Source organism: Strix uralensis, chromosome 5, assembly GCF_047716275.1.
Source record: "Strix uralensis isolate ZFMK-TIS-50842 chromosome 5, bStrUra1, whole genome shotgun sequence".
Lineage (NCBI taxonomy): Eukaryota > Metazoa > Chordata > Aves > Strigiformes > Strigidae > Strix > Strix uralensis.
The window spans coordinates 56,784,910-56,798,687 of NC_133976.1; the positions used below are offsets into that span (position 1 = coordinate 56,784,910).

Genomic DNA, 13,778 nt, shown 5'->3' on the forward strand with positions numbered 1-13,778 from the left:
CCCTTCAAACTGTCTTCTGAAGAGAGAAACGTTCAACAGGAGAGCTAGAAGTACCTCCTGCAATAGGGTGGCAGTGGTTACTTGTCTAAGAGCTGACAAGCCAAAGCCTTTAATAGCCTACCATCCATGACCCATGTTTATCCACAGGCTTCTGCTAAAGCCAGTAGCAGTAACACAGTTAAGACACAAGCTTGCTGTGGCCAGACAAGTCCTCACTATTAACCTGAAATGAATGCGGCCATTTCTCAGAGACATTGTTCCTCTCTAAAAAACTGCAGGCTTGGGGAGACAACCTGGCATCAGCTCAGATTCACAGCCACAGAGGCCAAAGGCTCTCTTACAGGGGCCTCCAGGATGCTTTGTGCAGCTTCAGCTATACTGAGCAGCAGAAAGCAGCATGAGAAGTGAGTCTTCCTCTCCTTCCCCCTCAGCAGAAGATTAGAAACACTGAAGCAGCCTTGAACCACTTCCATTTGCCACCTGTATCTGTAGTTTCTTTCCCCATGTCTGGTACAAGGAGGATTCTGGATTGCACATCATAGCACATCAAGCCAGTAAGGTATTGATGAAGCCAGACAACAAGTTTATAAGCCACTATATGATTGCACTTCAAGGATCAATATGAGCTGAGAGTCACACCCAGAAGATGCAGCTCAACACTAGCCACTAGAATTGAATCCCTTTTGGGACTGGCACAACACTGACCATCCAGACGCAGCCCTGATTTGGAAACTGAGAAGGTAAATTGTGCTCAACAGTTAATAAAGCAGGGCCAGGCAGGTCTTGCTATGCGTTCACACAGCTGACAGTCCATACAAGTGCCATGCTGTAAGACCTAAGCAGAGGCAGCACATCCGTGAAGTAACACGTGCAGACTTGGTCTGGGTTGGCCTTTTGGAAAACATCTTCCCTCAGCATTAGAAAACAAACTCTTGCCCCTCTGTGCAGATGCACACGTGTCCTTCATGTGATTTCATCATCTGTGAATAGGTGCACCGACTCCCAAACAACATACTCTGCTGGGCATAACTGCAAGAGCAGAGCTCACAACTCATGACATGCTGTTTAACTCTGTATCAAGAGTGGGAGAGAGGCCTGGGTAAATACTGCTAAAGGAAACATTATCCTCTTGTGTTGGCATTAGAAAGTGCTTCCCTCAAAGTTGTAATTCCAATATCAGCTGACAACTCCAGCTTAGCTCTCTTGTCAGACTGCAAAGCATCAAATACAATGACAGCTGCCCACATTCAAAAGAGCTTGCTAATACTGAACACTTACTTGCCAATAATAGGTTTGGATTGTCACTGTTCCACTATTGATCATTTTAATATCAAAAAAGCAGTTTATAATATGTGAGCTGTGTCTCCCACTCCCAGTCTTCCCTTGAGTAAGGCCTTAAAATGTATTTTGCTCTGTCCTGAAGAGGAAAGTGACTTGGATCAGAAGGGCTGGGTATGGACTTTTTCCCCCAGGATTTCTGCCCCTAACTCTCCAGTGATTTGGGTCTCAGCCTTCCGCAACATTCTAGCTTCCAGTCCTGCTGGAGAAGTGCAGCAGGGAATAACTTGCAGACCATAACAAAAGAGCAACCAAGGCAAGCAGATTCCAGGCCAAAGCAAACGACTTTCCTCTGCTAATGAAGAGGTTTTTTTAAGTTTAGCCATTCCCTAGATCTGAACACTTGAGTGGTTCTAACCTCAGTATTGTAGCGATGCTGATACAGTAAGAGGGATGCAACCAACAGCCATCCAGAGCACAGCAAGGCATCCTCAGATGACAGGTAAACAGGTTCAGAGTGAGGGGACCGACACCAGGTGTGCTCCAAAACCTTCTGCAGAATCTGTAGCAAGGACACGTTGGAGAGCAGCACAGCCACTGCTGCGTGGGAGAAACATAATCAGACAGGCTGATGGGATGGCACAGGTTAAACCAGCTTGACAAGCAGAAGAGAGGTGCAGAGCACACCCCTGCTGCAGTGAGGCAGCCCCAGCTGCCATGGCTCATCAGACTAAAGCTGTCCACCTACTCTGGTATTCATCTCCCACAGCACAAGCAACCACTTGGCCAGCTAATAAAATGACCAGCCTTCAGCTAACACAGCTGGAAGGCTGGTTAGAGCTGTTCTCTATTATTGTTTAATTTTTTGAATCATGTCAGTGCCAGGACATTTCAAACAAGGCACCAAAGCCCCACTGCTGTGTTTTATGAGCAAGAAAAATACAGTGGTTCTCTCAGCAGCCAATTCCTGAATCAACAGAAGGCAGCAAAACCAAACCAAACCAAACAAAACCTGCGACCTAAAAAACTTCATTCCACATACAAAATGGTCTTTGTTAACTGTAATGATGCATCTGGAAGGGGAAAAATCCATCTTACCTGCTGAGACAGTTAGCATACAGTCTCTGATGGCCAAGCTACAACCTCACTGAGATTAACTTGATTGCTAATCAATACAATCTTGCCTCACCTCTCTGTTGACTACAAGGTGTTGTCTGATGAAGGCTCCAGTACAGAAAATTCAAGGATGGCTGCAGGAGGTCAGTGTCCATTGGCCTGCATTTCCCACAGAGATTACTGACTGGAAACAAAAGAATGTACATAACACAGACACATAACACATAACAGAGCACCTCAGCACAAGAAAGAAGTCACTCAGTGGGGAGAGAATTTGAAAAAGAGAGACACAACCTGAAGTGAAAATAAACAGAGCATGATACAGTCAAAGCAATAGGCACCTGCCCTAGGCCAGACAGTGCAGTGGAGGATGATAATAGGCAGAGGGGAATAGAAAAGGGTGTACTGAAGGGCATATATCACATCGGGCCATAATGAATCCAAGAGCAACAGACTGTAAGTTACCTGTTTCCACAGAGTGAGTTTAATCCTAATATTAGGTCAACCATAAACGGCCATGTGCCTGTCTCACATGGTGACCAGACTGGGGAATGGGATGGAGAGCTGTGCTCCTCCACTCTCACCAACTCTGCTCACACTAGGAATAAATGTGCCATGTTTGTTGTAAGCACCAAACACTTAGGAACAATGTTTAGCAAGAGTTTGGGAGGGGAATCCAGGACTGCAGGGCTCAGCAAAACTGTCATAGGAGATCTTTTGAAGAGCTTCAAGTCTGAGTAAGCAATTCTCAAAAAACACACTTCCCCACACCCCTTCCATCTATTAGCTAATTTCACATAGGCCTCATCAGAGGAGAGTGCCCTGCACACCTGCCCCTAAAGAAAATAGCCTGGGGAGCCAAGCAGGGAATGAAGGGGTGGCTGGGCCAGGGAAAGAGTTGTGCTGAAAAATACAGAGCAGAAAGCAAGAGCAAAAAGATCTTGTGACTCCTGGGAGCAGCTGAGCTGTGCTCTGAAAACACAGCAGGTAAAAAGCCTGGTATAAAGAGGACATGCTTCTTCCACACTCCCAGTTCCCTTGGCTAATGAATGTCTGAGAAACACTGCTTCTTTACAAGGGCAACACAGGCAGCCCCGAGACATGGAACATTACAAATTGAAGGGGATAGTCCTTCAAAGTCTGCTGGAGAGATCAATTTGTCAGAGCAGGGAAGAGATGAGAGGATGCATCAGCTGAACATCCTCCTAGTATCTATTCTTTTTTCACAGCCTGCATGAACCTCCAATAGCCAAGTTAGAAGGGAGAAGTCACCAAGTAAGGATCGTCAGACAAGAGAGCAGGTGTGGTATGGTGAGTAAACAAACACAGCCCTATGTCTCTGGGGTGGAGTGGGCAAGTCCTGCAGCAGTTGGGACCCATATACTCTGGATTCACACTCCAGGGAAAGCCCAGGTTCACTAGGCTGCTGGTCCCTGATAACTGGTTCACAGGACACCCCTGTGGCCTGAACTGCACAGAAGTGTGTTAGCAAGTGCGAACAGAGAAGGACAGCTCAGGAGGCATATCAGCAATACTGTCATGTGCCAAGTCAACAACAGTCACAGACCCTGAAATCATGTCATGGCCAGGGGAATACTTTGGCCACCTTGTGAGGTTTCAGACAACAAATGTATTGTAAAAGCAAAAGGAAGAGAGCCTTGGTTTTGTTGACTGAACTGGTAACCAGGGCTCTTTACAATGCTGTGGCTATGAAAGTATCTCAAAGCAACCGTAACTGTAATGCAAAGTACACCTTCTCCCAAAGGACAAAGAGCCAGTGCCTAATCATCTTATGGAACAATTAAAAAACACAGATCAAAAACCCCTGGGAGAAGATGGACTCACAGACTCACCCTGGTGAAGGAGCTTGAAGTCTGTGCTGTCCAGCTCCCGCACACCCTTGCTCCGCAACTGCACCAGGAAAAGGAGGCTCAGCAAAACAGGCAGGTTTCTGTTAGCTAAGAAGGGCACAGACAGCTTAGATTGTCAGTGAACTCTAAACTGTTGTACCTTACAGCATGCCAAGAATTAATTTGCTGACTCAGGAATAAGGGTGGGTTAGGGGAGGAAGTATTTCCCCTTTACACACACACAGACACACACACACTGACACACAGTCCCCTCTGGATCAGGCCACCTTTCTGCCATTGTGGGTTGGCCTGAGTTACACACTGGATTCTGCCAACACCATTCTAGGAAAAACTAGAGAACAGGGGGGAAAAAGGAGGCTAGAGTCACCTAGACCCTTAGTGAACCATGTAAGGGGCATGGTCACAACACACTCAAATTGATAGCTCTAATAAGCCAGAAGTCATTAGCCCTTCCTAGACTGCCCTCGTCTCCTCTACTTGACCATCGCTGGCAGCCTGTGCTTTGACAGCAGCCCAGCACCTCAGAGCGCTCGGCTGCACACCATTTGTTCTCCTCCACCTTGTGAGGCTGGAAAATGCCGTCTATCCCACCCCACAGGGCAGAGCAGACACAGTAGAGGTGAGAGCCCTACACGGCAGGTCTGTATATGGGGAGAATGGAGCTGCTCAGACCACCAACTCCCCAGGGCAAACCCTTCCTAGTATATTCACTCTTCTTCAGTGCTGTAAACAGGTAAAGATTTTGTATTGTATATAGCCATTCCTACAGCAAGCAACTATCTTCTCCAGAAAATGTCTTCAAAAAAGCTCAGGAATTTTCAGTTTTGAGGAGAAAACATTTACGGGTGTCTTTAATGTTAGATATTCTTGATGAAGTCCCACTGTTGGGCCTTCTTGTTGCCTAAGAGCAGGGTACCGTTTGAACAGGGATGCAGATCCCCTGGACTTATCTGCCCCAGACCTCACAGAGAGCTGTCTGTGTGCTTGCAGACAAGGAAGCTGTGTCTCCAGACTACATCTGGTGTTTGACTTTCTGGACGGGGCTGCCAGGAACTCAGCTAACGAGCTCAAGATGCAGTATGAAGAGGAGCTGGGGATATTAGTGGTAGCAGAAGGGCTTGAATCTTGCAAAAGCCCTTCTAGTCCAGTGCTCTATCTCCATCACCAGCAATATGGGGGAACAGGTCTGACTCCCACAACAGGAAACAGACAATCTGTCTCCCTGCAGCCCCTGGCACCCCTAGATCAGTGACAGAGGTTCACAAGTCCCAAATGTGCACAATTCCAAACAAGATCAGATCTGGCAGATGCCAACATTGCCTTCTTTATCCATAATCTTGTAGCCTCATGCTCCACCATGCTCCTGCTTTCAACCCTGCCTCTTCTCCAGCCTACTGATGTTGCTGGAGGTAAGGCAAAAACACTTCCCCCCCTTGTTGTTTCCATCTCAACTGCTGTACAGCAAAACACCCCAAACAGAGCAGGGCTGTTACAAGTGTCAGTGTTCCCCTGTGGAACAAGTAAAAACTGTGCTTGGGCCCCTATCCCAGGGAAGCCAAGGACATCCTAGCACTGCTCCCTTTTTCAGTTCAAGCTCACAGACTGCTTTGCACAGCATCATTCACGGTGGGACAACAGTCCCAACTCCACAGACAGGGTTAGTAAGGAAAACAGAGGGATTTTCCCCAGTCACAACCCTGCTAAATCTCTGAGAGATTTAACAGAACTATGAGATCTGGTGATACCACAGTGTCTGTTTGGAGATCAATATCATGAATGATTCAAATAATCTCTGCTCCCAGTCCCTGTGCCCTGGGAACCAAGTGTACTCAGGCACGCCAAGCTGTTTGGCACAGAGAAGAGGCAAAAAAGAGGATGTCTTTCAATCACTGGTTGAGCCCCTGTTCAAGCTGGGAGATTTACCAGCTCAGCTCTCCACTTGAACACTTAACGACAGTATAAGAAAACCTTGCCTTGGTTTAACAATCACAGTTTGAAGCCAGAACAACCTAAATCAGAAAAAGACTCTCACTTCAAAACAAGAATCTCTGGAGAAGGAAACTAAATCAGCACAGTTCTGTCTGTAAATTTTCTCATGCAGATAAGTACTGAAGCTACATTGGGAGTTTAAAACCACTTTATCCCAGACTGCATCCCTTCAGCCATCTACCCTGCTAGTTGGTCTTACAGCAAGACCAAGTCACAGAGGGGCATCACCTTGTAAGGAGGCTGAGCTGCTCTCTACCAGCAGCTGCTGCAGAATCTGTAGGAACCGACTCCGGAGGAGGTCACAGACAAGGACATCCTCATTCGTTTCCAGGAAGGTCCTTAGAGTCATTAACACCTTCCAAGCCACCTCCACAGAGCTTGAGCAGACGAGGTCCTGCAAGGGAAGAAGCACATGCATTACCTTTCTGCCCTGATTAGGCAGAAGTCACTGCTATTTAATACCATTATGCTAATCTCGTGCCTTGGGAAACAGCCTAATAAAGCCCCATTCAGATTAAGTATGTCCTGATTAAATAGAGAACTGGAAAAAAGCAGACGGACTCTCATTTGATAGGCACCTCTGAGTAATATCCTGTTTAAAGAATGCATTTGGCTATGTAACTCTCATCCAGCACACAAGTGTAGGGGTAACATACATTTAAGGTCAAGGTTTTAGACAAGTGAGATCCTAAAGGCAGGGCCCTGCTTCCAAGAGCACAGAGTCTCCGGCACTTCTGCTCTCCTGGTTGTTTTGAAAAATCAGGTTGCATATTAAAGATGCTTACCTAAAATCAAGCTTATGAGTCAGTCCATAGTTACTCATTTTCAAAAAGCTGGCAGCCTGGTATCTGCAGTAGCAACATAACAGCTAAACTGCATGAAACGTACATAAACCAGACAAGTAATCACTCAGTCATGGAAAATGGAAGAGTCGTGTACACAGCATTCAGCCCACGAACCTGCTTCTTGACTAGAGAGCTCTGTCTGGAGTCTCTGAGCTGAATCCCACAGCCAGTAGCCTTAATTTGGGCATACTTTTGTTGTTAAGGTGTTTAACATTAAATTCACCTGCACAGCATGTACAGATGCAGTTCCATAAAGATCAGGCAGAAAATGCCTGGTAGTGCTGACATAATATGATCATCTCAACACGTATTATGTCAGCACAACCTCTTCTCTCCTCCCCCAGTAGTCCTGGCTACTGCATTGCAAATGGTACAGCTGAAAGAGGTAAACAGAAAACTGGTCTCAGCAACCAAGCCTACAGCCTGCCAGGACAGCGTACTGCCTTTTCCAGCTGCCTTTCCCTATCACACAGTAGTCATGCAGCCAGACGGGGATGATGGAGAGGAAATGGCTCTGGGACCCCATACCCAAAGAAAACAGTTAAGGTAAGAACAGGCTGCCTGTGCCAGAAAAACCTCTGTAGTTCTGAGACTGATTCCTGCCTGTATATGAGACCTTCAGGAATAAGGGGCAGGGAGCTGTCTGCACAATCACCTACGCCGACATAGATCTGTGCCATATGACATTCAGAAATGTAATCTAACGTCAGTCAGCCTATCTCTGTTCTCTGAGAGAGCAGCTCAGATCTGGAGCATAGAGAAGACAAGTGAGACAGTGTGTGATCACGACGACATTCACCCCCAGATGAACACACACAGCACAAAATGGCACTAACCAAGGGCCACAGCCTTCCTGGTCCTGTTCAATGCATCACTGTGTTAACATCTTCCTTCCTACTCAGAAGCTCAAGGTCTCAGATGAAGCCACTAACCATCTGTTCTATCTAATCCAGACAATTATTAAAAGCAGATAAACAAATAAATCATCCTCGGAAGAACATTAATATTTGTTTCACTGTACCATGCAGAGGCCTTTCCATTTTACTAGTGCATTCTTAGGCTGAGGTTATTCACCTCATAAGTTTTGTTTACATCTGACAGTATATTTATCCCAGGATATTGCACTGTTTTATTAGCCCATCTAAATTCAGATTGATTATGCTCTTTCCCAACTGAAAGGTGAATTGTCAAAGCCTGTGATTTATTACAACCCACTTTAAAGACTGGGACAGAGCTAAATTAATTTATTTCTGCAAGATCACATAGCAAGACAGAAAAGAGAGAGCAGGAATGTTGTACCATTCAGAGGAGGAGCCACTGTTTCTCTTTTGCTTACTGATAGACCTGTGACGTATACATGTGCTTTAGTTTATGGAGTGATAGGTTCCAGAACTACTGCCACAGGTAACAGCATAGGCAAGTCTCATGGGACACTTCTCCTCCTTAATTTGTAGTGGTATGTCAACTCACTGATCACTTTTACTAATGCTCTGCAATGGTATCAAACGCCTGGATGTTGCTACCTACTCTGCAGTATCACCCTAACTGTGAAAGAACTGCCCTATGCAAAAGCCCTCCTGTCAGTCATTTCAGTAACCTGGGATATTAAAATTTACTTCACAGCCTCTTTGATCAGAACAAATACATGCCAGTCTGTAATGCCTGATGGGTGCCCACTCAGAATCAAACCTTGCTTTTTCATTGTCTGCTGATGTGGCTTTTTATTCTCAATGATACATAGTTTAATTCCTCTAACAGGCTAGAGAAGAAACATCACAGCTCTTAGCTTTTGCACTTACACACAAGTCTCATGTTCTTGTGTGGAAATGTTAGCAAGTATTTACTATCTGACTGGCTGATCAGTCATGGGACAAGTGGTCACTGATGGGGAGGGGTGACAGGGCAGGTGGGGGAGGTGGAACTGAGAGAACGCCTCTGAGCAGCCATCAGAACCTGGATTCTGTCATGATTACGTATGTTAACAGAGCTCATTACACCAGCTAAAGGCAAATACACTAGTCCTGCTACTTCCAAGGCCCCTTTCTCCCTTGCACTGATTAATTTTCCCTGTCCCAAGATTTTTATTTTCTCTTTTAAGAGCAATAAAATGTGCTATTTGCAGTCCTGAAAACTCAAGAGCACTGCAAAAATCTCTAACAAGACTCTTCAGTTAAAAACAAACAAAATTAAAACCCCAAGCAAACAGAAAGTTGTGCCCTCAAGACCTGTCTCTGCATGCTGCTTTTTTGAAGTTCTTTGTTCCTCATACTGTTCTCATCTATCAGTAGTAAACCACTGCTCCCAAATTAGCAAAACAGCTTCTTGAAAGGCTGTCACAGAAGAATCTGGAGTACCCAGCTGTGTATCTGGATAGAAAAAGGAATGAGGTTTTTCATGGCATACATCAGCAGCACCCTTCAGATCCCTTCCTAGCCAAGTCTCAAAAGATCCATTTCTTTCACAGTGGATCGATGACGGAGAAAGAGCTAACACACATACACAGTCCCATTTTCCTTATCAGGCTTCCCTGGGAGGTGGAAGTCTGTGTATACTTGGGCCCTTCTAGCAGAATCCTTGGCCTTATAACAGCACTGAGAGCTTTAAGAACCAAAAAGCCCCCTAAATCAGGGCCAGGGTAGCAGTCTGTCCTTGTGAAAGTCACGTACCAGTAAAATAAGTAAAATGCTGGAATTGCTCTTCAGAATGAGAAGTAATGGGTTAGCACTGTTTGGCTGATCAGACATGCCAAACCCAGCTTCTTCAATCCCAGTTTGCTTGCAGTCTCCCCAGGAAAACCAGAGTTGGAGGACTTGGTGTCCGAATCTCCCCATAAATTCAGGGTAGTGCAGGAAGAATTTCAGCAGGAGAGGACAATGGACGTAGACCAAGCTCAGATCTGGAAAACCATCCAGGATCCTCCTTATGGTACACAACGACCTCTGGTAAGTGTGTGGGAGGGAAAGGGGGAGGGGGAGAGAGAACAAAATAATCACTAGATACTGAATATCAAAAAGCTAAGTGATGAGAGTTTACTGTGAGAAACAGTCACACTGCCTTTTAAGTAGACAATCAGATATATCAGTTAAACATCATTTTGTGAAGCCCATTTGCATCACAAAGGCTAAGAAACTTGTAGGCTTTATACAGTGCTCAAAGCTGTGCAGCAGCAAAGAGCCATATGGGAACACTAGAAAGCCTGCTGCAGAGGCTGTAGATGTGTTCAGGAGACTGAAGCTATGAAATTTATTATATTCCATACGTGAATTCACAGCCTATCCAACGCATTTACACTTCCCACACATACACAAGTTTATTCAGTCAAATCTACATTCCCTAGTGGCTTTTCACAGTTAACTTCCCAGAGTGCAGATGCACTGCACACTCTTCACTCATTCACCGCTCACCACCTATGTCAAAATACTTTCTGTAAGGGGGTTGATGGGAGTGGGGAGAAACCTCAGTTTCAACAAAAAAGGTCCAAGAGGTAGGAATGAAATCTTCTTTTACCAAGTCCAGGGTTTTGCCTTTGTCCTGACAGACAGCAAGGAGGTAAAGTGCAGCTCTGAGTACATATGCAGGGGGACAGTCTCCATGGTCCTGTGCTGATAGGAGGAAATTTCTTACGGCTAAAAATAATTCTGCTTCTGGGACAAACCTACATTCAAGGAAATTAGAGTGGAAACAATAACATTAGACATGCCTTACCCACCAATACATGGTATGTAATGGCCACAAAACCAACTACCTTGTATACTCCTGGCTCACCTGTCCCCATGGGTGCAGGCAAAGTATAAGAGTAGTATGAAGCAGTGTTGGTGGCTGCAAAGAGACTGATCCAAGGAGAAAGGCTCAGGGGTTTCAGCCAGGAGGAGAAGGCTTTCAGCAATGGTGTAGTTTAATTGAGGCAGACCCTTCTGCAGGAGCTCAGACATCTCTTGCTCTAGAAATAAAACTAGTATGAGCAGGCAGGCAGTGATGAGGAATGTCTATGACAAAGCAGAGTGGAACAGGGGGATGAAAGCATCTGCCTGCCCTAACTCAAGCACATTAAATTAGGGAAGCTCCCGAGGTAAGAAATATCAAGGCCAACCTACTACCCCCCAGTCTACGTACAGCAAGCACACCTCTATGATTTGGCATGAATAAAGGTGTGAGACCCGATTTAATGGAGCTGGCTTTGAGGATGAAAAGACACTTCTCTTTGAGGTTCCTAGCTCTTTGCTGATGCTGCCTGTATGGTGACCAACCACTGCCAGTGGGAAAAGTAGTTTTTGTGATGTGGAAACTTTCATCTCATTTATTTGTGACTTACCTGTTATGGAAAGTTACAGATAGGCAGGAAAGATTTAGAGAGTATGCCAGAGGGAAGAATTACCTTAATCTGCAGATATGGGTGACTATGTGGCAAGTAACATTGCTTCAATTAAGCCATGTACAGTTGTGCTAATAAATGCCACCATGTAAACAAAACCATAGGCAGATGAAACACATTCTTTCAGGTAGTATTCCAAACTCTTCAAAAGGCATTCTCTGAGTGTCATCTCCTTGCTGGATCAGCTTAAAAAAAAAGCTGGGAAAAAGAAATCTCTAAATAGAATTCCCTTCCCTTCTGCTTTGTCTTTTTTTTTTTTTTTTAAATTATTATTTTTGCACCTATTGCCTAAATAGAGGGTGGCAGAGCCTCAAACTAAAAGAAGCAACTTGTCTCTTTCCCCCAACTTGCCCTCCTGAGAAGAAGTTCTCTCCTTCTCTGTGGCAGAGTAAAGGCTCAGGCACAAGCTGCAGAGGAAGCTGGAACAGGCCTGATTCAAGGCAGGATTACTGTGAAGAAGAGCAGAAAGATACAGTGAGGAAGGCTAGAAACATCCTCTTCATACTTCTAATATCACATGCTGTCTACCAGAACCTCAGTTTACTGAATGATTACATACAAGCACCTGCCCTGTCACAAGAAGACTCCAGGAGCCAACGTGGGCTTCCAGGAAAACAGGGAGTTCCCAAAGGACAGTCAGCTCACAAATGTGGCAGATGTGTGTGGCGACGTCAGTGAACGTGTTCACATACCTTGGGACAATATGAATACAGTGGGGTACTCTCACAATCATCATACCTGGTATACACAGGCAGTCCTGTAAGGGCAGGTCCTCTAACACTGCAGAGAATGGGAGGTGTTTGAGGGTGGCTCCTGATACCTGATTCCACTGGCAAACACCAGTAAGGAGATTTTGTAGCAATGGCATTTCCAGGGATGGACAATGAAGAATGCCAAAATGTTAACTAAAAGGGTGAGAACAGCTCTATTTCCAGGTGTTTCTCTCTAATTATTTCCTTGCAGGATAGGACATAACCAAACATCTCTGCACTATAACATACCATCCTTGGTGCCCCACACTACTGTATTCAGAGGCCTAGATCACCCCCCCACACACCATCCACACGCACAAACATCCCCACTCTAAGTTCCACAGTAGTAACCTGGACTAGGGGTGCTGTGTATTTTGTTTACTCTTTTAATGAAATGCAGTCACAGGGAAGAGGAGGTAAAACATCTCTGCAGACCACAGAGAGTCTCCCCAAGTGCTCCTCAACCTAGAAATCACAGCCTCTGCTACAGAAGACCCTTGGCAATGTCTGCTGTTGAAGTCTTCCTCCTCCCTCCTATTTCTTATACATTATCACACCACAAGGAAGCCAGAGCTGAGATGGAACTGATGCTACTGTTACCTCTTTTCAGAACACCCACTGATTTGACTACTCCAAAGTCAGGCTGCTTTATCTCTATCTGTGCAGCTCACGACAGAGCACAGAATTCTCACAACACTGTGAAAATCCACCCGCCCCCTACTCGACTGCTTCTCCTTTCTTCCACATCCAGCTTTCCCATTGTCAGTAACCATTTACATTTTGCAATAAAATACAACCACTCTTGAGTCTTTCAGCTCCCATCTTGCCTAATCAGGTGCATTAGATAAGGCACGATCTGCTTTCCCATCTGGCAAATTTTGACTTGCTCGCAATACACACATCACAATACCTTTGTACAGAGCAAAATCTGGCCTTCAGCTCCAGTGTCAGTTGGATGAAGGAGGAGGATGCTAGACAGAAAGCAAGACAAAAATGTCAAAGCAGCACAGAACGTGTGCGATAAGGGAAAAGAGTAGGCAGATTTCATAACCATCCCCACACATCTCCAAGCAAACCTGGTGAATAGGGCAGGCCATCTCAGTAAGAACACATTTGTTAGGTTTTCTCACCCAAAGTAAACTACTCTGAGTTTGGTTTGGAGGGGAGTATCCAAGATTCATTTGTTTTCTCGGGAGGAGAAGGGAAGATTTGCCAGCTTCACATGTTTAGAATGGAGGAATTCTCTACATCACCTCTCTGATATGCAAGAGTAAGGAATACACAGAATAAATAGGATTTCTACATAGTAAAATCCCACCAACAATTCCAGCATAATCCCTGTCTACAGGAACAGCCAATTCTGAATATTCCAGAGGAAAGGGTAAAGCTGACACAACTTACTTATCTAAAATAAAATCTGTCCCATCATCACTGCTAGACCAAATAACTTTTTCATTCTGCTGAACATGACTGCGCACTCTATTCTTACTCATATAAACATGTAATATAACCCTCCACATAAAGTCTCGTTAAGCTCATTGCCTCAATAATATGC

The 13,778-nt window shown here is 45.2% G+C and overlaps 1 protein-coding gene across 1 annotated transcript in view; it reads right to left on the reverse strand.

Annotated features, from left to right (window-relative positions):
- The window catches only part of MEI1 (meiotic double-stranded break formation protein 1), a 39,073-nt gene that overhangs the window by 7,304 nt on the left and 17,991 nt on the right, over positions 1-13,778 (reverse strand). The window contains exons 16-24 of the mRNA XM_074870251.1: positions 13,134-13,194; positions 11,823-11,920; positions 10,865-11,039; positions 10,607-10,754; positions 9,766-10,038; positions 6,483-6,648; positions 4,248-4,352; positions 2,468-2,578; positions 1,697-1,878 (exon numbers count right to left, since the gene is read on the reverse strand). Coding sequence (XP_074726352.1) covers positions 1,697-1,878; positions 2,468-2,578; positions 4,248-4,352; positions 6,483-6,648; positions 9,766-10,038; positions 10,607-10,754; positions 10,865-11,039; positions 11,823-11,920; positions 13,134-13,194 — 1,319 coding nt within the window. The remainder of the gene's footprint in view (positions 1-1,696; positions 1,879-2,467; positions 2,579-4,247; positions 4,353-6,482; positions 6,649-9,765; positions 10,039-10,606; positions 10,755-10,864; positions 11,040-11,822; positions 11,921-13,133; positions 13,195-13,778) is intronic.